Source organism: Salmo salar, chromosome ssa08 (genome assembly GCF_905237065.1).
Source record: "Salmo salar chromosome ssa08, Ssal_v3.1, whole genome shotgun sequence".
Lineage (NCBI taxonomy): Eukaryota > Metazoa > Chordata > Actinopteri > Salmoniformes > Salmonidae > Salmo > Salmo salar.
In genome coordinates this window covers 11586584-11614542 of record NC_059449.1, presented here as the reverse complement: position 1 = coordinate 11614542, position 27959 = coordinate 11586584, and the positions used below count along the sequence as shown (strand labels likewise).

Sequence of the window (27959 nt, the reverse complement as noted above, 5' to 3'; positions counted from 1 at the left end):
CAAATACTTATTACCCTCATTAAAATGCAAATCATTTTATAACATTGTTGACATGCGGTTTTCTGGATTTTTTGTTGTTATTCTGTCTCTCACTGTTAAAATAAACCTACCATTAAAATTATAGACTGATCATTTCTTTGTCAGTGGGCAAACGTACAAAATCAGCAGGGGCTCAAATACTTTTTTCCCTCACTGTAAAGTGACTAGTGATCCATTTATTAAAGTGGCAAAGGATTTCAAGTCTGAAAGCAGGCAGCAGCCTGTGTTAGTGATGGCTGTTTAACAGTCTGATGGCCTTGAGATAGTTTTTTAGCCTCTCGGTCCCAGCTTTGATGCACCTGTACAGACCTCACCTTCTGGATGGTAGCGGGGTGAACAGGCAGTGGCTAGGGTGGTTGTTGCCCTTGATTGTCTTTTTGGCCTTCCTGTGACATCGGGTGCTGTAGGTGTCCTGGAGGGCAGGTAGTTTGCCCCCGGTGATGTGTTATGCAGACCGCACCACCCTCTGGAGAGCCTTGCAGTTGATGGCGGTGCAGTTGCGGTACTAGGCGGTGATGCAGCCTGACAGGATGCTCTCAATTGTGTATCTGTAAAAGTTTGTGAAGGTTTTAGGTGACAAGTCAAATGTCTTCAGACTCCTGAGGTTGAAGAGGCACTGTTGCGCCTTCTTCACCACACTGTCTGTGTGGGTGGACCATTTCAGTTTGTCCGAGATGTGTACGCCGAGGAACTTGAAGCTTTCCACCTTCTCCACTGCGGTCCCGTCGATGTGGATAGGGGGGTGCTCCCTCTGCTGTATCCTGAAGTCCATGATCATCTCCTTTGTTTTGCTGACGTTGAGTGAGAGGTTGTTTTCCTGACACCACACTCTGAGTGCCGTCACCTCCTCACTGTAGGCTGTCTCGTAGTTGTTGGTAACAAGGCCAATACTGTTGTGTCATCTGCAAACTTGATGATTGAGTTGGAGGCGTGTATGTCCACGCAGTCATGGGTGAACAGAGAGTACAGGAGGGGGCTGAGCATGCACCCTTCTGGGGCCCCAGTGTTGAGGATCAGCGAAGAGGAGATATTTCCTACCTTCACCACCGCCAGTCAGAATGTCCAGGACCCAATTGCACAGGGCAGGGTTGAGACCCAGGGCCTCAAGCTTAATGATGAGCTTGGAGGGTACTATGGTGTTGAATGCTGAGCTGTAGTCAATGAAGAGCATTCTTACATAGGTATTCCTCTTGTCCAGATGGGATAGGGTAGTGTGCAATGTGATGGCGATTGCATCGTCTGTGGACCTGTTGGGGCGGTATGCAAACTGAAGTGGGTCTAGGGTGGCAGGTAAGGTGGAGGTGATATGATCCTTGACTAGTCTCTCAAAGCACTTCATGATGACAGAAATGAGTGCTACGGAGCGATAGTCATATAGTTGAGTTATCTTTGCCTTCTTTGGTACAGGAACAATGGTGGCCATCTTAAAGCATGTGGGGACAGCAGACTGGGATAGGGAGCGAATGAATATGTCTGTAAATACACCAGCCAGCTGGTCTGAGCATGCTCTGAGGATGTGGCTAGGGATGCCGTCTGGGCCAGCAGCCTTGCGAGGGTTAACACGTTTAAATGCCTTACTCACGTCGGCCACAGAGAAGAAGAGGGGGGGCCCGCAGTCCTTGGTAGTGGGCCGCGTCGGTGGCACTGTATTATCCTCAAAGCAGGCAAAGAAGGTGTTTAGTTTGTCTGGAAGCAAGACGTCAGTGTCCGTGATGTGGCTGGTTTTCTTTTTGTAGTCCGTCATTGCCTGTAGACCCTGCCACATACGTCTCGTGTCTGAGCCATTGAATTGCGACTCCACTTTGTTCCTATACCGACATTTCGCTTGTTTGATTGCCTTGGAGAGGGAATAACTACACTGTTTATATTCGGCCATATTCCCCAACATCTTTCCATGGTTGAATGCGGAGGTTCGCGCTTTCAGTTTTGCGCGAATGCTGCCATCTATCCACGATTTCTGGTTAGGGTAGGTTTTAATAGTCACAGTGGGTACAACATCTCCAATGCACTTCCTTATAAACTCACTCACCGAGTCAGTGTATAAATCGATGTTATTCTCTGAGGCTTCCCGGAACATTTCCCAGTCCACGTGATCAAAACAATCTTGAAGCATATTCAGACCAGCATTGAATGTTTCTAGTCATGGGTTTCTGAGTTTCTGCCTACAGGATGGTAGGAGCAAGATGGAGTCGTGGTCGGATTTGCCGAAGGGAGGGCGTGTGAGGGACTTGTATGAATCGCAGAAGTTAGAGTAGCAGTGGTCAAATGTATTGCCAGCGCAGGTGCTACAGTCAATGTGTTGGTAAAATTTAGGTAGCCTTGTTCTCAAATTAGCTTTGTTAAAATCCCCAGCTACAATTTATTCAGCCTCAGGATATATGGTTTCCAGTTTACATAAAGTCCAGTGAAGTGACTCTCTCTCTCTCCCTCTCTTCCCCCTCTCCTCCCCCGCCTGGCAAGTGTGTGAATGTTGGTGATCCTTGACTTGCCCTCGACCTATAGGTACACACAACTGTCCCACTGTTTATTCCTCCAGATCATGTCTTGAAAACAAACACAGAGACATTTTGGAGTGCTACATGCCTCCTCCTGTCCTCCTACCGTCTCCTCCAGCACAGAGTGCTCTCCTTCTTTCCTGCCTGACTTCTCTCCCCCTCTCTCTCGTCTCCTTATGTGAGACAGGACAGAGAGCTGACAGCTTCTAAAAATAGCAGCCTGGGTAGAGGCATGTTCTGGCCCTCTCCATTCATAGAATAAGCCTACACTTTGGCTTTTTCGTGCATATAACAAAACTAAATGATTAAGCTTTTCTAAGAACTTAAAATTAGGTCCTGACAATTCTCAGGAGGGCTTTAGTTTAGCGACTGTTTGGTGGTATACCAGTTCACCAAGGCTGCACATTAAACTATTACCATGGAGTGAAAAGCAAGTGGAATAACAATTCCATAGCTAGTGTTGCTTTGACTCTTTTTACAAGTTGAATTGACCATAATAGCCAAAGAAAAAGTGATACTGGTATTAAAACTGAATCTCTTTTCAAGTAGTCAGCAGCCAAAACACCTCTTATTGACAGGGGACTGTTTCAGCCTCACGCTAAACACTGTTGACGTGACAACCATGGAAGCCTAGACATGCACTAAGGAGCTTGTTATATATAATTAACTTAGCGAAAGGAGGAAAAAAAACAAGCTTTTTCAATTATCAGATGATAAGGAGTATTCCTTCTCCTACAGCTGTCCCCCCCTCTCTATCTCTGCACCCCCACTCTCTCTCTGTCCCCCCTTCTCTCTGTCCCCCCCTTCTCTCTGTCCCCCCTCTCCCCCTCTCTGCCCCCCTTTTCTCTGTCCCCCCCTTCTCTCTCATCCCCCCCTGCCTCCATCCATCCACCCACCCACCCAAGCCTATTCGAGTCTCTCTGCTGCTCTCTCTTCCTTTTCTCCCTCTCGTTAATTGAAGCACAACATAATCCTGATTAGCCAGGAGTGAGGAAGCGGGTGTGCTAAGGCTGACTTAGCGTTGGCAATAAGGACATGACAGGCCCATGAAAGATGCAGGTAGAAGAAACTACATTATTCAGCCTGCAAAGCCTCCTACCTCACTGTGCACTTTACTTCACTGGCTGAACAAGGCCACACTTAGGCTGCATCTGAAATAGGGCCTGGTCAAAAGTAGTGCACTATATAGGGAATATGCGTGCCATTTCGGACACACCCTCACTCTAGCTAGTGCTGTGGTAGACTGGAGCCTCACACTTCACCGGTTGGCTGGCTGGCTGTAAACAAGTCTATAGTTGCGTTAATCAGGCAGCCCAGTTCTGATCTTTTTCCTTCTAATTGATATTTTGACCAATCAGATCAGTTCTAAAAAAGATCTGACGTGAGAACATCTGATTTGATTGGTAAAAAAGACCAATTAGTGGGAAGAATATCCGAATTGGGCTGCCTGTCTAACACAGCCAAAGAAGCTGAATAAGTCCTCACTTAGGCCTAGGATTAATCTAGCACTGCAGTTAGCTGTGAAAGCCTGCAGCGATTGTGTTGTTATGAGAAGGAAGAAAAAGATTGATTTGAGTTAGAACCATGTTTTGTGACATTGCTCTCCAAAAGGTAATAGTAAAAAATTATAATAAAGCCAAACTTATAATATTGGATAGTGGTGCAGTTAGCTCGAGATGTGGAGACCTGCAGTTATTTTTCTGTTATGTGAAAGAAGACCAAGGTTGAATTCCCGAATTGGAACCGTGTTCTCTGACATTGCTGGTTGTAAGAAATGGCAATAGAGCTCTGCTGATGTTGAGAATGTTGTGAGCCATATAGCATATGACAATATGATTAACACGTCCCCATCAATCCATTACCTTGTGTGTGCATTCTGTTTTCTTTGAATGAGTCACAGATTTCCAAAGCAGAAGCGTGAAGACGCTTGTCCCACCATTATTCTTAGCGTTGGTGTTGATGATACCATACGAAAACATAATTACATTTCACAATAAAAGATCCCCTCTTTCAACTCTAACTGTGTGGAACAGCCTGAGGAAGGCTCTGTGCATATTCACTAAACTTCATCACATAATAGTAGTCTAATTTGGGATGGAAGATTATTTTGAGTGTTTCTGCACAGTCCGAATGCAATGGACTCGACCTCAAACACTCCCATTGTATCTTACCTGTGTTATAGTGCTTTGTGCAGTATCTCAGATCTGTCTCATCCTTCATTATGAACTGTGGGAGGGTCAACCCATCAGCTACCTGGACTGGTCCATTCTCCTGCCACTCAAAGATCAGGTCGTTCATTGTGTAGCCAACTGGAAAAGAAGAGAGGTGGGACATGGAATCAGATAATATAGCCTAGGCCCGGGTTACTGTACAGTAAAAGCACTGTGTCAACAGCTGACGTAAAAAATCCTTTATAAATACATATTCAATTGATGATTTATACATTTCATATCTCCAGCTAGACCAGATTTATGGGAAGATCAAAATATCATAGATACCTTTGTGTTATATGCTGTATCATACATGAAATATCAATGCTATAGATTACACTGCATCAAGGATAAGTTGTTCATTTCAATAGATCAACCAGGAATCAATGGTGTTAAAGTCGCACTGTATTTTGTGCTAAAGGAATAAGCACTGACAGACTTCATGGGCCAATCCGCTATTTAGTATGCCAATCCACAACAACCGCGGATTATAATGGTTTATCCATTCAAAAAATGGGTAATTCAGGCAATGATTTCCCAGGATGGAATGTATGACTGATGCCTTACAGATAATGGAGTGATTGACGTGAAAGGAGGAGGGATGGAATGTATGACTGATGCCTTACAGATAATGGAGTGACTGATGTGGAAGGAGGAGGGATGGAATGTATGACTGATGCCTTACAGATAATGGAGTGACTGATGTGGAAGGAGGAGGGATGGAATGTATGACTGATGCCTTACAGATAATGGAGTGATTGACGTGAAAGGAGGAGGGATGGAATGTATGACTGAGGCCTTACAGATAATGGAGTGATTGACATGAAAGGAGGAGGGATGGAAAGTATTCCAATGTAATCAGATGAACAAAACGGGTCTGATTCTAAAGCCATGTTGACTTTACGATAATATCTCAGGAAATGCATGTAAAACTGGGACCTTGAAACGGGGAAAAAAGGAATCCATTCGTTTATTCCTTGGAATAAGGTCCCAGTTAACTGAGTACTCGTCATCCTAATGACCTCTTTCCATTTGAAGCATTAACATCTCCTATGGTGTCCATCAGCCAGCTATAGGGAACAGGCATTCTAACAGGTATGCACTATTGTGCAAGATGAAAAAGCTATCCAGTCTCCAGTAGGAAAATATAAATCTTTGAATGTAAGGACACTGAAAGATACCGACAAGAGTTAAAAAATCAAGAGAAATAATATGAAATATCTGCAGCTGGATATAGAAGCATTAAATGTAAATGTAAATTAATATATCTCAACTAGAAGTCGACCGATTAATCGGAAGTTTTCATAACAATTGGAAATCGGTATTTTTGGACGCCGATTTGGCCAATTTTTTTTTACACCTTTATTTCACTAGGCAAGTCAGTTAAGAACACATTCTTATTTTCAATGACGGCCTAGGAACTGTGGGTTAACTGCCTTGTTCAGGGGCAGAATGACAGATTTTTACCTTGTCAGCTCGGGGATTCAATCTTGCAACCTTACGGTTAACTAGTCCAATGCTCTAACCACCTGCTTTACATTGCACTCCACGAGGAGCCTGCCTGTTCCGCGAATGTAGTAAGAAGCCAAGGTAAGTTGCTAGCTAGCATTAAACTTATGAAAAACAATCATAATCACTAGTTAACTACACATGGTTGATGATATTACTAGTTTATCTAGCCTGTCCTGCGTTGCATATAATCGCTAACCATAAACATCAATGCCTTTCTTAAAATCAATACACAAGTATATATTTTTAAACCTGCATATTTAGTTAATATTGCCTGCTAACATGAATTTCTTTTAACTAGGGAAAATGTGTCACTTCTCTTGCAACAGAGTCAGGGTATATGCAGCAGTTTGGGCCGCCTGGCTCGTTGCGAACTAATTTGCCAGAATTTTACGTAATTATGACATAACATTGAAGGTTGTGCAATGTAACAGGAATATTTAGACTTAGGGATGCCACCCGTTAGATAAAATACGGAACGGTTCCGTATTTCACTGAAAGGAAAAACGTTTTGTTTTCGAGATGATAGTTTCCGGATTCGACCATATTAATGACCTAAGGCTCGTATTTCTGTGTGTTTATTATATTATAATTAAGTCTATGATTTGATAGAGCAGTCTGACTGAGCGGTGGTAGGCAGCAGCAGGCTCGTAAGCATTCATTCAAACAGCACTTTCGTGCGTTTTGCCAGCAGCTCTTCGCTGTGCTTCAAAGCATTGCGCTGTTTTTGACTTCAAGCCTATCAACTCCCAAGATTAGGCTGGTGTAACCGATGTGAAATGGCTAGCTAGTTAGCGGCGTGCGCGCTAATAGCGTTTCAAACGTCACTCGCTCTGAGACTTGGAGTAGTTGTTCCCCTTGCTCTGCATGGGTAACGCTGCTTCGAGGGTGGCTGTTGTCGATGTGTTCCTGGTTCGAGCCCAGGTAGGAGCGAGGAGAGGGACGGAAGCTATACTGTTACACTGGCAATACTAAAGTGCCTATAAGAACATCCAATAGTCAAAGGTATATGAAATACAAATCGTATAGAGAGAAATAGTCCTATAATTCCTATAATAACTACAACCTAAAACTTCTTACCTGGGAATATTGAACTCATGATAAAAGGAACCACCAGCTTTCATATGCTCTCATGTTCTGAGCAAGGAACTTAAACGTTAGCTTTCTTACATGGCACATATTGCACTTTTACTTTCTTCTCCAACACTTTGTTTTTGCATTGTTTAAACCAAATTGAACATGTTTCATTATTTATTTGAGGCTAAATTGATTTTATTGATGTATTATATTAAAAATAAGTGTTCATTTAGTTTTGTTGTAATTGTCATTATTACCCCAAAAAATATTTTTAAAAATTGCCCGATTAATCGGTATTGTTTTTTTTGGGCCCTCCAATAATCGGTACCGGCGCTGAAAAACCATAATCGGCCGACCTCTAATCTCAACCCTGCATGTAGGCTATTTATCTTTAACCTGAAGTATCCCATGACGCAGTTCACCAGCCCAGGGGACTAGGCAGTGCAGACATTTCGGTTAATATTGGGAGATGAAATTAGTCAAAGCAGCTTCCGCAGTATGAGTCAATGTACTGTAGTCACAACATGACTCAGAACTTCCTCTGCTCCTACATTCCTATTGGTTCGCACTAATGGCTGATTTTCTAATGCCAGTTTACATCTTAGGTGGTGGATGAGGTGAGTTTTCCCCTATGTGTGTTTTCAATATATAAAGCACTTGGAGCATCTGGAGCGCTATGCAAATCCAATAAATGATGACATTTTTAGGCTAAATACTGGCCATGCATACATTCTAAAGGACGCTACAGTACCCCAACAGACCGACCATCATAACCATTCATTATAACTGATACGATTTCATAAATCACATAAATTAACCCATGCCTATCTATTTCCCTCCATTCCAGACACCGGGCATTGACCCATCAACATCATTCCCTTTTCACTTTGAACTCACATTTCAATGGCTAAAGCCAGCCAGAATGGCCTCACCAACTGTGGTACATAAAATAATGAAATAACGCGAGGCCGTACAAATGAATACAAATTATCTCCCCAAGCATTAAACAGTACAGCGCCATGATAACTATCCCCCCGGGCCGCAACTACACTGGAAAGGACAAGGGTGTGTAAAAATGTATAAAACAATTAATGATGGTGATCCATTTAATTATAGCGTGTCAGTGTCCATTTTGTACATCTTTCCACATGTTAGAGAGGTGTAGAGGGGGGAGGAAAGGGTGAGGGGAGGAGGAGAGGTAGGACGGGGAGGAGACGGGAGAGTTAGAGGAGACCGAGGGGGGGGGGGGACAGGTTCATTTAGCATGGTCATTACTATTAATATAAATGAATCCACCCTCTGCCGCCCCTCTGAACATATTTAATTTGTAGGTAATGAAGGGAGACATAAAGGAGGGCTTCCTACTTGCTATCGGACATTGATTCACTTCCCACTCACTGCAGTCTCTTCCACTACGTCTCCCACATCTGGCCATGTATACTAACCTCTGCCTATACCCAAGTCAAATTATACGCTTTCCACAACACAGTACCTTGCTTATTAAAAATAGAGTCAAATCAGAGTCAATTCAAGTTCAGACCAAGTTATAGCACATCATACAGATTGTTCATACATTATTCATATTATATCATATGTGCTCCCTCTGTATTTCTTCAGTATATTCCTCAAGTCATTGACTCCATTTTATGCTGATCGGAGTGTTTCTACATTATCTTCTGTGGGTTAACGTGCTTGGCCTATCTGATCCAAGCCGTTCAGCGGCTGGCTGAGCAGAGCAGGCTTTAGTTTAGTGGGTACAGTGTGTCCACTGCTGCTAGCTCTGTGGGAGTAAAGTGTTATCTTGTGACTGGCGTTATCACAGTCATGTTTTGACTGGAGAGAGCAAGGGGTGGGGAGTACTACAAACTCTCTGACAAAGAGACAGATGTCCCAGCTAAAAGCCTCTGCAGCTGCGACACAGCAGCAATCGGCATGAATTATTTTGCGACACACTCGGGCCCCTGTGCAAATGTAAGAATTTGCCAATTTGCTACAACTTTTAGTGGGCAGTGGATGCATGCAGTGCTGTGTCTCCTCAAGTCCACACAGCTTTAACAAGGTAACGGAGCACTTCCTTTACCCCATGTGGTAAAAGCTAATAGGGGAGTATGCTGTAGAAAGATCGGGAACACATAGCGATTGATGGTCTACAGGGATTGATTTCTGCTGTGTAGGAACCTGTCACGACTTCCGCAGAGGTCGGTCCCTCTCCTTGTTCGGGCGGCGTTCGGCGTCACCGGTCTTCTAGCCATCGCTGATCCGTCTTTCATTGGTTTTGTCTTTATTTTCTACACACCTGATTTTTCTTTCCCCAATGACATGTTCATGTATTTAACCCTCTGTTTCCCCCATGTTTGTTGTGTGTGATTATTTCTATGTTCATATGGTACGTTATGGCTGGTTTTTCGACGGGTGCTGTGTTCACCTGTGTGTAATGGTTACCGTTGGTTATTGGTCAAGTGTATTTGTTTACCTTGTGCCTTTATTTTGAGTAAAGTACATTGCTCACTCATTCTGCTCTCCTGCGCCTGACTTCCTTCACCAGCTACACCCACCTTCTGAAAAGAACGCCACTCACAAACTGAAGCGGCTCATCTTGATGGATGGAGTGATTGGGACTTGAAATCCACTTAAATGTATTCAGGAAATGGACAAGTGCTACGGGTCAAAATATGGTTAAGATTATGTAGTAATACTATGCGAAAGAAGTGTATATGAATTTTAATATCTATATACGCGGCTAGATATTGATGTTTTACTCAAGGACAATCTGAAGATTACCCCGTAAAATGTTCCAATAATTATGCTCCTTATATGCACATATTCAGCTGGCACTTTATATGCTTACACGTCCTCCCTTATTAGAAGTGCAGACTTTTGCATATCTAAATATATGTTAATAACCCTCCACTAACAGCCTTCGTAGCCTTCATAGCCAATAACTACTGGCCTGAATGAGTCCATTCCACAAGGCTATAGAGACAGTCCAGGCAGGAAGAGACCCTAGAGTATTAGGTCAGCTGTGTGTGTGTGTGTGTGTGTGTGTGTGTGTGTGTGTGTGTGTGTGTGTGTGTGTGTGTGTGTGTGTGTGTGTGTGTGTGTGTGTAAGCGAGAGCTTACATTCGTGCATCTGTGTGGTCACAAGAGGACATACCACCCACACTGGCATTATTATCCTACCCAGGTAAACCCATGCCCACACTCTCTTCACCACAAATCGTATCATATTATTTTACCAGTGACCTCATTATTTATGGAACTATAAAAAGCTCCCAACTGCCCATCAGATGGAAAATTCAATCTGAACATCTTACGTAACAGGCTTTTGTAATTTTATTCCAAATATCCATGACGGATACTGCAGTCACAGGGCTATAATGGGTGGATAATATACTAAATACTGCAGTACTACTACAGTAATACTATAGTGCTGTACTCACAGCTCTCTAGCTGCATGATACACGTCTGTACGTCCATGGGGAAGTTCTTCAGGTCCATCGGACAGGAAAGGGTTAATGTCAATCTGGAAAACAGATAGAAAATAAAAACATTTGAGTATACCTCACAACTATAAGGCATAGGTATGACTTGAAAGGGGCTATACATTAGGCATTCATAATTACTTTGCATATCCATCACCATTATCACGTGCCTTATGAATGTGTTAAGTATGGGTTATGAATGTGTTAAGTATGGGTTATGAATGTGTTTTGAATTCCTTTATGTAGGTACCCATCACATTAGGTGGTAGCAGATTTTCTGCTAAGGCCAGACAAAATTGATTCGCTGTTTAACGGATTTGCCCCCCAGAAAAGTGAGGTGAGCGAGCACAAAAAAATGATATCATAATCATTAGGAGGATAAGGAATAACAGTACTTTACCACATTGTCCTAGGCTATATGGACATATGGACAATATGCAAAATATTCAATTTCAGACTGATTATCAGATTATTATTATTAATACACAAATTAACATTAATGAACATTATTCACATAGGATGTATAAAAGAATGCAATATTCTATCATATTCAAAATTATTGAATAAAAAAAAGTTATGTGTGAATGTATTATCAGTGCGGTAATCTGCTTAATTGTATAGCCTAACACATTCAAGAATGATTAACTGTAAATGATTGTAATCAAATTAAAATGTTGATGCATAATAATGAGTTCATTGCCTGAATGCATCTCTGTAGTCGAGGCGTTAACAAAATATTCATACAAATATGAGTAGGCCTCTCATAGACTAGGCCTTGTAGAAAGAGGGTCAATCAAGTGAGGTCTGCCAAATGAATGTAGCAGTGGATAAAATACATAAACCCAGCCATACAGTATAACCTTTCATCATCATCAAAAAATATATGTTGTTTATAACATGCACAATTAGAAGCATCAATCTATACAGATCAAATGTGACTAAATTCGAGCCCAGTAACTTCTCACCGCATCCTCCTTCGACTGTCTCATCTGGCTGCCACGAATAGCCCCCACCTGCTGATCTGCACGAAGTGTGTGCGTGCCACTGGCGATGTACTTTGCTCGACGTGCTAGCTGTTCTCGACGGCGCAATCATCACTTCAAACTCATTCCGTCGTGGTGTTATCGGTTGGCCTACTACTACTGGTAGTACCGGTAAAATGTAAGATATGAATCGCAAATCACCATACAGCTGACACACTTCGATTTCATCACTCATTTTGACTTCAATTTGGTTGTCCAAAATACTATCAGCTTGCATTGCGTCTTTGCTGATGAATGCCCTGATCTCTGATGCAATAATCATGAATTTAACCGACTGTTTGTTTATAATGAGGGACGTCCCACGTTTAACCTGGACACATAAATAGTAGGAATTTGCGCTGGCTTCAGCCATGACAGCATGAGAGAGAAATGAAACATCTGCACGTCGCCTGCAGGTGCCAGCATGTGTGTTTCACTGTCCAATCCGAGGCTCGAACATGATCTGAGCGCGTGATCTGAGGTGGTTTGGTCTCTTGGGAAAGCCTCAAAGGAGAGAGGTCAGTGAGTGCATTATAAACAGAGAGCCGCATATATTGGCCAGAAAATAACACATCTGATAAGTAGTATTTTTTTTAAAAATTGGGGTGTGGAGAAAAGTGAGGCGGGGCATCCATTAAACTGTAATTCAACTTTGTCTTATACTCTCAGGAAAAAAAGGTGATATCTAAAAGGGTTCTTCGGCTGTCCGCATAGAAGAACCCTTCGAAGAACCCTTTTTGGTTCCAGGTAGAACCATTTTGGTTCCAAGTAGAACCCTTCCGAGTTACATGTAGAACCCTTTACACAGAGGGTTCAACATGGAACCCATAATAGTTCTACCAGGAACCAAAAAGGCTTTCCTATGGGGGCAGCCGAAGAACTGTTTTGGAACCCTTTTTTTCAAAAATGTACATTCACATGTATCATGCCTGGACAAATCCTGTCAAGTGAACTTGTTGAACCAGTGTTGAACCAGTAGTGTTGTAAATCGCTGGTGAGGAGAGAAGGAAAGAGAGAGAGAGAAGAGAGAGAGAGGAAAAAGAAAGTGTGAAAGAAGAGAGAGGAGAGAAAGAGAGAGGCAGAGAGATGAAAAGGATGGAGAGAGAGACATCCAGTTGGAGGAGAGGGAATGAAAGATTGAGAAAAAGGATAGAGACAAAATGGAGAAGGCTGACTGTTGCAAATTGGACATGTTTTAATTACGTCCTCCACCCCGGAGGTGCCAGGCTGCGGACGGACTCCATGGCCGATGGGATTCCTCCGCTCCGTCATGTCATATCCTCTCAGCCTTCCATCACGGCTTTCTACGGCCCCGCCACTACACAACTCCATAACTCAACCCGACTGATGCCGTCGACTCAAGGCTTTCAACAATTCACCGCTCCGCCTTGAGATTTACACAACATTGTGACACCCCGCATTTTGGCTTTTTGTTCAATGACAGAAGATGAGAAATGTCCCAGCTTGATTGACGGTGTGGAAGAACATTTTTGTCATTACACTCTTTGAAAAACGGGTTCCAAAAGTGTTCTTCAACTGTCCTCATAGGAGAACCCTTTTTAGTTCCATGTTCCAGATAGCACTCTTTTGGGGTCCATGTAGAACCCTATGGGGAAAGGGTTCTACATAGAACCCAATATGGTTCTACATGGAACCAACAGGGTTTTACCTGGAACCCCCAAAAATTGTTCAAAGGGTTCTCCTATGGGGACAGCCGACGAACCCTTTTACATTCTAGATAGCACTTTTTTTTCTAAAAGAGTGTAGTGGATTGAATGTTTCGAGTTGAGATAAGACTCGGTGTGAGTTATGGGCCATTCGACGGGCCTATAGTCTGATTATGTGATCAAAGATTTGAGTGGGTGGGGGCTTGATTGATGTATCAACGTAAGATGGTCATTTGATGCTCAGGCCCACACCTCTTGAGGGTTTGTCACACTACTGAGCTGAACTGAGCTGAGCCAAACCAAGCTGTACTGAGCTAGCCTGGTAATGAATCCACCATAGTTGATGGAATTATCCGAGCCAGCCCAGTTTGGTTAAGTTAGGTATTATAATGTGAAAAGGGTGTTAGTGGGATCCATACTGTACACACTCACCGTATAGAATAGAGGACGTTGCCGTTCTTGAATATTCTTAACAGCTTGTTGTCTGTGGTGACTTCGTGGAAATGGGCCCCTTTCTCGTTGGCGAAGAACAAGTCAGGTTTCCAGATAGAGTCCAACATAGAGGGGTCCAGGTCCAGAGAACCGTCAGGGTACTCTGTGTACGCTAACCTGGGGTCGTTCCACTTTTGACGGAGGAAGATGTTCACTCTGTAGTCCTAGTGGATGGAGGGAGGGAGAGGGGAGAGGGAGCGGGAGGAGTAGGGAATTAGTTACAGGTTGTTATTTGCAGTTGACTGCAGGGTTTTAACATGGTACACTGAGCTACAGTACTGTGTCCTGCCCCTCTGCATTCATGACATTCCCCCAGAGGTCTGAGTTTAGGGTCCTTGTGGTCCCAGCTGATTGTTAGAATAATTTGTATGTGTTAGGAAAATGACTTAACTGTTCCACTCTGAAATTATAGAATAGGGTGATATGTTTAAAATCAGGATATGGGGAGATCGGTTAGGATTGTAAAACTTTGAGGTTATATCCTTTAGTAGGGATGTAAACAGAGTGAAGTTGTAGAGTAGGTAATGGAAAATCATTGGAGGGTTTCAAACCAAGAGGGTCATAAAGGGGGAGGGCAGGTGAAAGCCTTGAAGAATGTGGCAACTTTTATGGTTCTTTGTGGTGAGTGGAAAAGTACTGGTTGTTTGAGAAGGGAGTGGTCTAAAGATAGGAATATATGTGTGTATTATAAAAGGACTGAGTCCTCATTTTTGACTTTAGAATAAACTGTACAGACCTTTTGCAGAAAGCTGAGTCCTTGCCTAATTATTATTAACCCAGTGTCCTTACAAACCTTGGGGATTAGTCAAGGCTTATTGATGGTTAATTATTATCATTGGGATTCGAAAATTATGGGGATTCCCATAACACCGATGCTCATGGAGCAGACATCAATGAACCAGGCAGAGGGGCACCTACAGGGGCGCGAAGTCCGCATATGGTGGTGACACTTTGGGGACCCGAAGTCAGTACTGTATCCCCCCCTCTAAGATCCTGGTGGTCCCTGCTGATGTTCAGAGAGCTGACATCAATGAACCAAGGCAGAGAGGACCATGAAGTCCCCATATGGTGGGGACCCGGGGGCGCGGATGCGTCGGATGCCTCTTGTGCTTCCGGGATCAACTCCCCTATTCTTTCAGTTCCTTTCCCTGTTCTCTGTGCTGCCGTCACTGTCACTTAGCCAGACGCCACCGTGGCTTTCTAATAAAGCTGATGCTTTATAGGGATTTGCTTATTAATAATGTCCCTTATGTCTCTATGTACGATCCCCATAGTCCATGTCGCAGTGTACGGCCCATGCCCTGTCCAGTTGAATTCGTGTATAGTACTGCACAGATTTTATGTTCCATAGGGGAAAAAGCCCTGTCAAAATTGACATGCCCTAAAGGCACTTCAGGTATAATTTTTTTTAATGAATGCTCCAACAATAAACATCTGTTTCAGCCTTTGTTTACTTTCAACTAGATGATATATATATATATATATATATATATATATATAAAAAAAAATCATACTACATTTTAGGGGATACATCAATCTAAATTGCCTTTTTTCTTACCAGTGTTGCTGAGCAAATACCAAGCTGTAATTACATATCTTGTCTACAGGCAGGAAAAACGCAATACATTTTTTATTTGCTTTTATTCGATTTTAGATGTTACATAAAGTGCAGTGGAGAGAAAAGGACTGGCATATCCCATCTGAAGGCATCTGCTGTTTGGAGACAACGTCAGTACAGCAGCTCTCCTGCTATCAAACATATGGCGTACTATTACCACCAGCACTCATCACTTAAAAGGGAATGACAATATCTATTCACTTGAGCTCGTTCAGAGCTGAAAACACAGACAGACCACTGAGAAGAACAGCTGGGAAAATTGGTATTGGTTTGATTAGGCATGACGGTGTTTGTTTTGTTCATGGTCCGGGGCCTGTGTAGTTGTTCGTTTTCATAATGGTTAACGTTAGGACTCGGCTAGGGAGAGCTGATCCCAAATCAGTTGCTAATGGTAGTTCCACAATGTGTATTCGTTCAGCAGCTGATCATGAATAATGACACTGAGCCTGCTCTCTCCCGCTCTCTGACACAGACTGCACAGGGTAACACACCTCACATTTGGGAGTTCACTTTTCATTGAACTGACACTGATGCTCGTGAAAAGCTGTGGGATTTCGTCGCTTATTCAGACATCCTTTTTTCTCTAATCTGTGATAGAGGACAGGGCCTCCAACCTATCTGGGAAATATCTAGCAGCGGTTTTCGTCCCACATTTTTCTGCAATAAACAGTCCATCTCTAGTCCTTCTTATAGAAACACACTTACATACTGTAGTCTATATGGGCACCTTGGGGTCCTATTGTAAACATACTGTAGTCTATACGGGCAACTTGAGGTCCTATGGTAAACATACTGTAGTTTATACAGACACCTTGAGGTAATATGGTAAACATACTGTAGTTTATACAGGCACCTTGAGGTCCTATGGTAAACATACTGTAGTCTATACGGGCACCTTGAGGCCCTATGGTAAACATACTGTAGTTTATACAGACACCTTGAGGTCCTATGGTAAACATACTGTAGTCTATACAGACACCTTCAGGTCCTATGGTAAACATACTGTAGTTTATACGGGCACCTTGGGGTCCTATTGTAAACATACTGTAGTCTATACGGGCATCTTGAGGTCCTATTGTAAACATACTGTAGTCTATACAGACACCTTCAGGTCCTATGGTAAACATACTGTAATCTATATGGGCACCTTGAGGTCCTATGGTAAACATACTGTAGTCTATACGGGCACCTTCAGGTCCTATTGTATACTTGTCTGACATGACACAGTCTCCACTTTTGTTTAAGATGTTCTTCAAGAAATCCCATCTAGTCTACCATGTGACTCTAGTCTACCACATGACTCTAGTCTACCACGTGACTCTGTGACTCTAGTGTACCACGTGACGGTGACTCTAGTCGACCACGTGACTCTGTGACTCTAGTCTACCACGTGACTCTGTGACTCTAGTCTACCATGTGACTCTGTGACTCTAGTCTACCATGTGACTCTGTGACTCTAGTCTACCACATGACTGTGACTCTAGTCTACCACGTGACTCTGTGACTCTAGTCTACCACGTGACTCTGTGACTCTAGTTGACCACGTGACTCTGTGACTCTAGTCTACCATGTGACTCTGTGACTCTAGTCTACCACGTGACTCTGTGACTCTAGTCTACCACGTGACTCTGTGACTCTAGTCTACCACGTGACTCTAGGCTGCCACGTGACTCTAGTCTACCACGTGACTCTGTGACTCTAGTCTACCATGTGACTCTAGTCTACCACGTGACTGACTCCAGTCTACCACGTGACTCTAGTCTACCACGTGATTATGTGACTCTAGTCTACCACGTGACTCTAGTCTACCACGTGACTCTGTGACTCCAGTCTACCACATGACTCTGGTCTACCATGTGACTCTTTGACTCTAGTCTACCACATGACTCTTTGACTCTAGACTACCACATGACTCTGTGACTCTAGTCTACCACATGACCATGTACGATACCACTCTCACCACTTTAATAAACAAGGGCAAAACTAGAATGAAAAAACAAATAGTCAACAACCCTAGATAATCAGTCATCCTCCTGTCAAGAATGTTGCTTACATAATCCACAGCCCTAAATGTTACTCACAGCTCAGGCGGATCTCTGAGGACACACACACTTAGATCTCAACATGGTACCCATGGCAAAACAGAAAGTCAAAAAATACATAACAAGGAATAAGGTTTCGAAGTGTCTGTCCTATAGTATATCTAGAAGATAAGACAGCTCAGGAAATAGTGATGTTTTTTTTACTGTGACAGAGTCTGGGGAGAGGCTCAGTGAGGCAGAGTAAAACTAGGTTTTATTCCATAATTGACCAACAGAAATGCTTACAAATAACAAAGGCTATCTTAAACTGAGTCTTTCAGCCCCAACCTGCTGACTGGAGACAGCAGCAGCCTAATCAACTGTTGGGGCTGATTGTCCAGCCAATCACACACTTGATTGACTTATTACCCTCAGCTGGACTCCATTAGCCTCCCAACAGGAAAAAGGCATGGCAGTAGGGCTTGTCTCCTCCAGTGCCACATGGACACATATTTAAGCCCTTTTTTTGTTGTCACAAAACTCCTTCCATACTTCCATGAATTTTCTAAAACCGGTACCAGCTTACCTGCAGACGAGTCCCAAATATCATCTTTCCATAGAGCGTTCATATTAGTTTGTAGCCCAAACGGTTCGGATGCTACTGATGTTTTCGTGAGAAGACCGAGATTCGAGATGTCTCATGGTGTAATGTCTCATGGTGTACGCTGTAACTCGGTCACCTTCCACCGCAGATGCAGAAGGCCGACATAAGCGGATGCTGTGGATTGAGACGCAGCCCATGCAACAAACGGATATCTCTAGCCTGAACTGACGGCTTTTGATGGGGATTTTTTAAATTATGTTACCTAGATTGATGCAGTGGTCCAACATTAACACAGCCACCATCTTTAATGTGATCACTATAGTTTGGTACTAGAGGATTGACCACTGAGGTTTATTCTCAGATCTGATCTGTCAAACCAACCCTCGTTGGTTGAGATGAGAGGGGGAGGATGGATACACACACACACACACACACACACACACACACACACACACACACACACACACACACACACACACACACACACACACACACACACACACACACACACACACGCCATAGTATATAAGAAGTGGCAGTGTGTAGCCTCCCCCTTTGTACTCTATGACACAATGTTTCCATCCATCACTGACAGCAGTTCAATCCCCATGTCAAAGCAGCACTGTGATATCAGAAGTCATGTCACAGTCAAAAAGGCATGTCGTCTGGTCTGCTGCTTGCTGGGAAGGAATCAGAGCCACACAGGGTCAGAGTCTTTTTCAAATGTAATCTAATCAAATCAGACCCAGAAAGGAATACATCAAATCTTTGTATGTCTCCCTTGTAAGTCTCTAACAGAATTCTCCAATCCACTCTCTCCCTGTAGCTCAAACAGACTTAACCCACCCACTCTCCGTCTGTCTCTGAATGAAACCTTTTCCCTGTGATGGGCCATGAGCAACGCCTTGCGGGTCAGGCCTTAGTGCTCTTCAGTAATGTGCCTCTGTATATTTCTCTCTCTCCCTCCCCCCCTGGAAAATGTTACATCATCTCCCTGTGTGTGTGGAGGAGGACAGATGGTGATGGTGGGAGTAGGGCTGCTGCTGCCCCCGAGGGTCTCTAATCCAGCGGTGACATACGGAGGAGAATGATCCCCCTCTCCTGTCTTTTGCTCTCTCAATTTTTTTCTTCCTTTCTCTCCAGCATGGCTCCTCACATCCCCTCTTCCCCCCCTCTTCCAGCCACACTGGACTGTGAAGTCCCTCCATTTTCTCACTCTTTCCATCTCTTGCAGTTCCATGCCATCCCTCTTCAAATATATTGGAGGCCTCAACATCGTCCTCTTTCACCATCAGACTTATCACATCACTCCATCAATCCCAAATGATCCCTAATGCTAAGAAATTGAAGGATTTGTGTTCACTTCTGTTTTCTCACTTAGCTTCAGATGACTTCATCATCATTTGGCACCTTTGTACATCCATGAAGGGGTGCTCATACAAACACCACATTATAAAAACTAAATCACTCATACGCATGTCACTTTTCATTATAGACTTGCAAAACAGAGTCAAAGCCAGTGAGCCAATTCTAATCCTTTATGGGTCGTAGTAAAAACATTTCCATCTACATCGACTCATAAGAAACTACCCAAAACCCAAGAACCACTTCAAGCCAATTTGTCTTTTAAATCATCCCCCCCATCTTTACGTCTAGCTTCACTGACCAAATTCCATTTGCGTGTATTGATTATTTCATCTAGAGGGAAAGATAGAGAGATCTCTACCTCTACAACCACCACTGGGTCTGTGGTTCCTGAGGTAGTTCTGGGATTGCTGAATGATTTGTGAGGTGCCTGCTGGTTGGGTATCTATAAAGCAGGAAGCCTCGCAGTGGAGTGTGTGTCCTGCTTGTCTCATCACTGGTAATGACTTGAAAGCCTGTGTGTCAGCTCCCTGAGCCTATGACTTATTCAGACCGGGACGGGGAGGCAGGCGACAGGGGTGTGTGTGTGTGTGTGTGTGTGTGTGTGTGTGTGTGTGTGTGTGTGTGTGTGTGTGTGTGTGTGTGTGTGTGTGTGTGTGTGTGTGTGTGTGTGTGTGTGTGTGTGTGTGTGTGTGTGTGTTGAGCGAGTGAGTGAGCGAAAAAGAGTGACAAGTGGACGCGTCACTGCAAAGTTAGCGCTGGCAGACTGACGCAGATGTCCCCTCTTCACATCCGCTGTGGTTGGTGTGTGTGTTTTTGCGCGCATGTGTGTGTGATATGCATGTGAGAGTGTGTGCATGCGTGCCCATGCCACTGTGTCTGTGCCTTTCAGTAGTCATACAAAGCCTTGCTCCAGGGGATCCATTGTCTAGTCCTCCAATCCCCATCCGAACGAATCAACTTCATCTCTGATCCACGTCACAGACGCATGTTCAAATAAAACCTTCATCTTTAAGGAACAGTCTTTCCATCAGGCACGTTCATGATCTTATTAGAATAGTAAACACCCTCTTATAAAATGATATCTTATTCAGGGGGATGTTTATTGTTTCAGTAAAGCACAGTCTCTAATAGCTTAATGGTGCTTATTTAATTCATCCGTTCAGTGGGAGAGGAAGGGAAGGGAAATGGATTCTTACGTAAGAGATTCTCCCCTAGGAGAGAGTGGAGGAGAGGTCTGAGAGATGCTTGTCCCGGGAAACGCGCTGCGTTATGATGTTTCCTTGTCCACATTATCAGTGTGTGTGTGTGTGTGTGCCCGGATGTGTGTGTGTGTGAGAGAATCAATGAGTGAGTGTGTGTGTTTGTGTGTGAGACAAAGTGAGAGTGTGTGTACTCCTTCCTGTAGCCTGCTCACTGACACTACCCTGGGAGACACATGCAGGCCCTAATCCTGGGCCTGGGCTGGTAACACGCTGGCGCGCTACACACACACACTACCCCACGTTACACACACACACACTACCCCCACCCTGTCACGTTGTTTGTCATCGTTTGGCAATGCCACCCTTTGGATTTCATTGACTTTCAAATATATGTGTTTGACATTGACTGGAATGAAGGCAGTAAATGTATTTATATGAATATATACGTACCATTGTAGTCTCAGCTATGGAGCCAAAGCTGTTGATGAATATGTTGCATGATACGTTCACAGGAGGACCTAGACAGGGGAAAATAGCATTAGGAAATAGGATATAGCTTCAAAGTAGGTTAAGACATGTAGGCATAGAAATACATATACAGGGATTATTCAATGTCATTGAGAAACATGGTTCTTCACTTAAACCCCTCCATGAATATTTAAAACTGTGGTTCCATCAATCCATGCCATGATGGCCTTATACATGATGTAATAGAATAGATCCTGCATAGCCTTGTAGCCCTGGTGTAACAGCTGTCTTCAAGAATGGACCAAGGCGCAGCGGGAATGTGGATACTCATATTTTAATTCAAAAGAGTAAGGCATCCACAGGAAAAAACAATAAACAAGACAGCAACAGTTTTGCAGGCTATCAAACGCAGTGCAAAAACAACTACCCACAACCCCAAAGAAAAACACACACTCCTATATAGGACTCCCAATCAAAGGCAACTCAACACACCTGCCTTCAATTGGGAGTCCAATCACCCACACAACATTTAACAAACACAAACCCCCTGCCACATCCTGACCAAGACTAACACAATTACTCCCTCTGCTGGTCAGGACGTGACAGTACCCCCCCTCAAGGTGCAGACCCTGGAATGCACCTAAAAAAAAAGAAAACACAAAAAAAATCCCCAATACCTCAACAAAACCAATAAACAATAACCTCTAAACAATAAGGGAGGGAAGGGAGGGTGGCTGCCGTCACCGACTGCACTGTGCTACACCTTCCCTCCCCAACCCACCTATCCTGGAGGTGGCTCAGGTGCAGGACGTGGACCTCGCTCCACCTTCGGCGTCGCCCACTTCGGGCAGACGGGCCACTCGGGCTGGGCCGGAGGACAGGCGGGCCACTCGGGCCGGACCGGAGGACAGGCGGGCCACTCGGGCCGGGCCGGAGGACAGGCGGGCCACTCGGGCCGGGCCGGAGGACAGGCGGGCCACTCGGGCCGGGCCGGAGGACAGGCGGGCCACTCGGGCCGGACCGGAGGACAGGCGGGCCACTCGGGCCGGGCCGGAGGACAGGCGGGCCACTCGGGCCGGAGGACAGGCGGGCCACTCGGGCTGGGCTGGGCCGGAGGACAGGCGGGCCACTCGGGCTGGGCTGGGCCGGAGGACAGGCGGGCCACTCAGGCTGGGCTGGGCCGGAGGACAGACTCCCAATCAAAGGCAACTCAACACACCTGCTTTCAATTGGGAGTCCAATCACCCACACAACATTTAACAAACACAAACCCCCTGCCACATCCTGACCAAGACTAACACAATTACGCCCTCTGCTGGTCAGGACGTGATCTTAATCTACTTCCCATTCTTGATAAATGATCTGTTTTTTCCCTCAAAACAAAATCCATGCCAACCTACAGATGTGGGATCTTAATTTGATCAGCTGTTGCAGGAAAACTTTCCCACAATGCAGGAAATGTAAAACTTGTAGTTATTCAAATGTGTTTTGTCCCTGTCAAGAAGTTTCCTTTCGTTTGAAAGTTTGTTTCTTTAGTCCTTTGTTGTTGTTGTAATTAATTCTTTACAGTCATGTTTTTTTCCCATCATATTTTAAATAACTTTCTCCTGTGTCACTTTACTTGGACTAAGAAAAGTCCTCGGTCAAAAAGAGGATGTCTTGTCCTGCTGCTGCATTTATCCCACTCATCAGCAATATATCATTGTGGTAGGTGCATGTCCGACATCAATTTGTGCGCAATTACAATGATAATTCAATATTACATTTCAGAAAATGGTGTAATGGAATGTTTTGTCTTGTGTTGTAGGTTTTGACACTCTTATGTAGGTCTCCTAACCAGACATAAAATACATGTCACAACAGGTCTAAATATACAGTATGTGTCATGACAGTGTTATGACAAGTTATGTCAGCTGTTATGACATATTATGATATTGTTATGACCATGTGACAGCATGTTATGATGCTGGGTGTCAAGTAAAGTGTTACAAAAATGTCAGACTTGATTTTCCCTTAAGAAAAATGTATAAACCCCTACAAAAATGTCCATGAATTATAATCCACGTAATAATTCACATTTCCTGTTGCTGCAGGATTATTTCCCTGCTTTAGCAAACTGGCTCAAATTAAAATCCTACATCTGTATCATTGACATCTGACAACATAATGTGCTATTACGACATTAGCAGTCATTTTCATTTCATAATTTCACATTTTTCCATTCAAGATGATTGGCATGTCTTAAGGACAAATTCTCAAGGCCTTTTACTGTTGTATTACTGTACATGACTCGCATAGAAACTGTGACCATGCTTTCTAAACTACAATAGAAACAGCAATACACTTGGAGCAGCATGTACAGTGATGTCAGTAAGTGGTTAGTGTATGTAAAATAATACATGACAGGTATGTTTTTTTCCTAGGAGTCTAGCTGTCAAGCAGAGCCGGGCGATCCGTATTCCCGTGGCTTTCTGCGTTCTGTGACTCTGTCATCGACAATGATGACAAAAGGAGAGATAAGGGAGAGTGTGGGTTTTTCACTTTGCTGTGTGGGTGTGTGTGTGTGTGTGTGTGTGTGTGTGTGTGTGTGTGTGTGTGTGTGTGTGTGTGTGTGTGTTTTTCTCTCTGCCGGTCCAACTGACCGCTCCACTGACCACTCCATCCCATTTCCCCTTCCTGCTCAAATGTGTGGATAGATGTGGCCACATGTGACAACCACAACTAATAAATCACATACCCTGTGGATGGTTCTATTTTTCAGCTGAATCCCACTTTGATTGGCTAACAAACCCTTCTCTAGACCATGGTCTTATCACAAACATCCTATCATGAACACTCTCTTTACTCATTGTATTGAACATGGCCTACATGATGTCAATCAGGACAGCTCAGAACAGAGTGTGATGGCAAGCTTTCGTGGACGGCCTTCTACTCCTACTTCTTTTTGGGTAGTCACGGCAACTGCAATCTGACTCGTATTCCTGTGTTTGCCAAGATAAAAAGTGACAAACAGAAACAGAACGTGTCTTCCAGACAGACCATTCTGTTAACTCCCATTCCAATGCCAGGCCTCTGCCATGAGGGACAGGGCCAGGGCTGGAGGCAATCGGTCCCTGGGCCTGGCCAGCAGTATGGTAAACACTAGAAGCGATGGGACCTCTTGGCTAAACGGGCGAGTAAACACAGTCTGTTCGGACTCCATTTTAGGAACTGTTTACTTCGGCCTCAGTCAGCAGCTAACAGCCACCTGACGTTGTGATTTTGGATGTTACTTGTAATACGGTACATAATGAAAGGATTTTGGGGGTGATATGGGAACTTTATTCTGGAAAGTACTATTGCGGATATTCATGTAAATACGTCACATCAGTCGATGAACCGAGGATGAGCTGACTTGCTCATTGGGTAAAGAGGAAAGTTACATTTAATGTTTGGCCTGAATTTAACTTGTAACTGCCAGTTCTACTTTTGGCCAGAAACAAACTGTAGGCCTATACTGTACCTTTAAAGTTGGGCCTAATTCTGGCGTCGTAGCCTGAGGTTCTCCCCATGAGTTTGTCCAAGAAGTCAGAGGGTGACGGAGGATGCACTGCTCTCCCCCGAGGACTCTCTGGCTCTTTAGACGCCACCAGACTAAAAGGATGGGGAGAGAGAGAGAGAGAGAGAGAGAGAGAGAGAGAGAGAGAGAAGACACACAGAGAAAATACAGACTTTAGTGAAATGTGCAGCAGAGGTAACCCAGGCCATTAATGTACACACTAACACTAATGTCCTCTGACATCATAATGCATATTCAGGACTTCTCTTTTGTGGCCGAAGAAATGTATTTAGATTCACAGAGAGAGAAGGAGAGAGGGAGGGAGAGAGAGAGAGAGAGAGAGAGAGAGATGGAGAGAGAGACAGAGAAAGACAGAGTGGCTGACCAGACAGATATAGGAACCATCTAATATTGAATGTGTTTGTTAATTATAGTTCCTCTCGCAGGACTTTCACTGTATCAATACAATAAAAGGCTCCATATGTTGCGGTATCATTATAGCAAACCTCAATCTGTAAATTTAGATACAACAGCTGAATATAACAGGGGTCTTTCGTGGCACCAATAATGCGCCATACTAAATATTTGAACATAAATATAAATAGCTGTCGATATGGATTTCCTAAAGGCAAAAAACTAAAAGGTTAAAAATACATTCGATACGGCATCCTAGACATCCCATCCACTAAAAGTCCTTATTCATTATCCAGAGGGAAGCTCAGGGGAGGACACGCTTATTTACCGTGCATTGAATTGGGACCCGTTGTCTAATGTTGTTCCCTCTATTGCTAAACCCCAATCCCTGAGAGAATGCCTGGGTAACTCATCAAATATGCTCAAGTACTTTGTGCTATAGCCCAGAGCAAACGGCATACACAACCCTCATCTTGTCTTTTTAGACGGAGTTTTGGCATGGGATTTGAAAACATACAAAAAAGACTAGATAGCTTTGCAACAACACAAAAAAACGTTGACAGCGAGAGGACAATCACCAAAACATAAACAGTGATTAAACTCCAAGATTCTCTTCCTCCCTAGCATATCACAATGCCAGCACAAAGTTCCTCCATCAAGTATTTATTCACAGCTGTCAACCCACGTTGGCAGTAAAAGTAAAATCCTGCTAGAGGGAGAGAGCGAGGGAGTGTGAGACTGCGAGTCATTATGGTATAGCCCCGTTAGCCCAATGACTAATTAAAACATCAAAGCCTGGGATCTTCTCTCTCGTTCTCTCTTCTAAGGAAAATTACAGGTAGTAGAAGAATATAAAGTCTTCTCATAAATGAGCTGGGCCATGTAGGAATGATTAAATAATGTGAGCCGCAATACAGAGAGTCTCAGTTTCTTATTTCATCCCCTATTTTGATGTGTTGGTTCGGTAGCTACCAGCGGTACCAGTACATGTATCCTGCTGCGACGCCATCCCCTTTGCTTTAAGCAGACACAGCTCAGTGCATGTATTGCATCTCGCTCCCCCAGTGGATTACATGTTAGACGGTGCTACCGGTGCTCTCTTTAAGCCCTTACACCTTGGACAAGGCAAGCAGTTTTTTTCCTGGAGAGCGGTAGAAATCAGTTGTGCTTTAAACCTGGTTCTTGGAGACCCCCAGGGTGTACAGGTTTAGTTCCTGCCTTGCGCTAAGGCTGCGTCTACACAGGCAACCTGATTCTGATCTTTTTTTTCACTAATTGGTCTTTTGACCAATCAAATCAGCTCTGAAAAAGATCTGACGTGATTGATCAAAAGACCAATTAGCGGAAAAAGATTCGAATTGGGCTGCCTGTGTAAACAGACCTTCTCATCTGATACAAATACAGACAATGAAGGTTACAGTAATTAGTTAAAAAATATCAAGCATTCATTTCTAATTGCATGACCACATAACATAGCTTCCTTACTACTAAGTAGGGTGTAAGTGGTGTGAAATCTTACACTGTCCAACATCTAGATTGACTTATTTCAGTGTTAGAAACCAGCAGTAGGCATAATGCCATGCTGTCTGCATGCCATGGACAAAACAAAAACAAGCTGGTTGAAAATGAAAACAGTAATTACCAAAGGGGATTTAGGTAAAGAAGAACAACATTTGCCCCCGGCTGAATATACAATATGAAAAGGGGGAACATTTGGAACAAACAAAACGTTGCCAGCCTTAATTAACTCAAAAGAACCACACATACGGAACAGTACGCAACGGAACGTGATTGGTCAATTTCACAAGGCCTCAATTCTGAAATATAATTTGTGCTCAGTTACCAGTTATAGTGTACATGAGCACTTATATGCCATGAAATTAAAAGTCGTTTTTTTCCTGGTCTGGTCACGTGGTCAGGCAAAAATAAGGGCACAAAGTAGGGATAGGCATTTACAGCTCTAATAATAAGGCACTGAAAACATTCCCAAAGTGTCCAGAGCTGTGCCCGAGCCGAGGCCCGTGAGCCCCCAACCCACTTACCTCAGCAAGGATCGGCTGAGTGCCGTATGGATTTATAGTACCTCGTCCACATTCTCTTACTTCCCTCTTTCTGTCAGTTCCAGTTGTACTGATTACATGTAGCCTGGCTCATTGTTTCTAATTGTCAACAGAGCAGAAACAGACCGGCACCCAGGCTAGATTACATAATGTTTATCAAGGAAACAACCGTTGAATGGATAGTTCAGGTAAAATCTATATTTGGGTGGAATAACCCTTACCTTAAGATGTGTCTACAGCCCTATAATGATAGAACCCACAATAATCCATTGTAAACAGTTAATCCATTGCCACAGCTAGGAGCTAGCATAATTAGCATTGTGAAAATTCAGGAATGTAAACAGCGGCATCGATGTTAGCAAAGCTGCATTGCAAGCTGAAACTTCCTAAAAAAACACTTTAAACTAAGTTTGGTGGAATTTGCAGGGATTGTTATCGTTCAGACTGCTGAAATAATCGCTGGAATTTTGTCACTCGAAACTGGAACGATTTCCTTATGTTGTCTCACAGCCTCATCTCTTTCTGTTTGCTGTAACATGGACAATAAAGTTGTATTATACTGTATTGTATTCCATAGGGCACTCAGATGCGGATTGATTACCAGCTGTGAATAAACTCACCCATGGCTTGATGGAGCATTGGAATATTCTGGAATTCTCGCGGTGAAGAAAAC

The 27959-nt window shown here is 43.6% G+C and overlaps 1 protein-coding gene across 1 annotated transcript in view; it reads right to left on the bottom strand.

The window, feature by feature from the left end:
* Positions 1 to 27959, bottom strand: part of LOC106610166 (glycine receptor subunit alpha-3) — a 104550-nt gene that overhangs the window by 31373 nt on the left and 45218 nt on the right. The window contains exons 2-6 of the mRNA XM_014209347.2: positions 24777 to 24907; positions 21257 to 21324; positions 13934 to 14157; positions 10771 to 10853; positions 4706 to 4843 (exon numbers count right to left, since the gene is read on the bottom strand). Of these exons, the coding sequence (XP_014064822.1) occupies positions 4706 to 4843; positions 10771 to 10853; positions 13934 to 14157; positions 21257 to 21324; positions 24777 to 24907 (644 nt within the window). The remainder of the gene's footprint in view (positions 1 to 4705; positions 4844 to 10770; positions 10854 to 13933; positions 14158 to 21256; positions 21325 to 24776; positions 24908 to 27959) is intronic.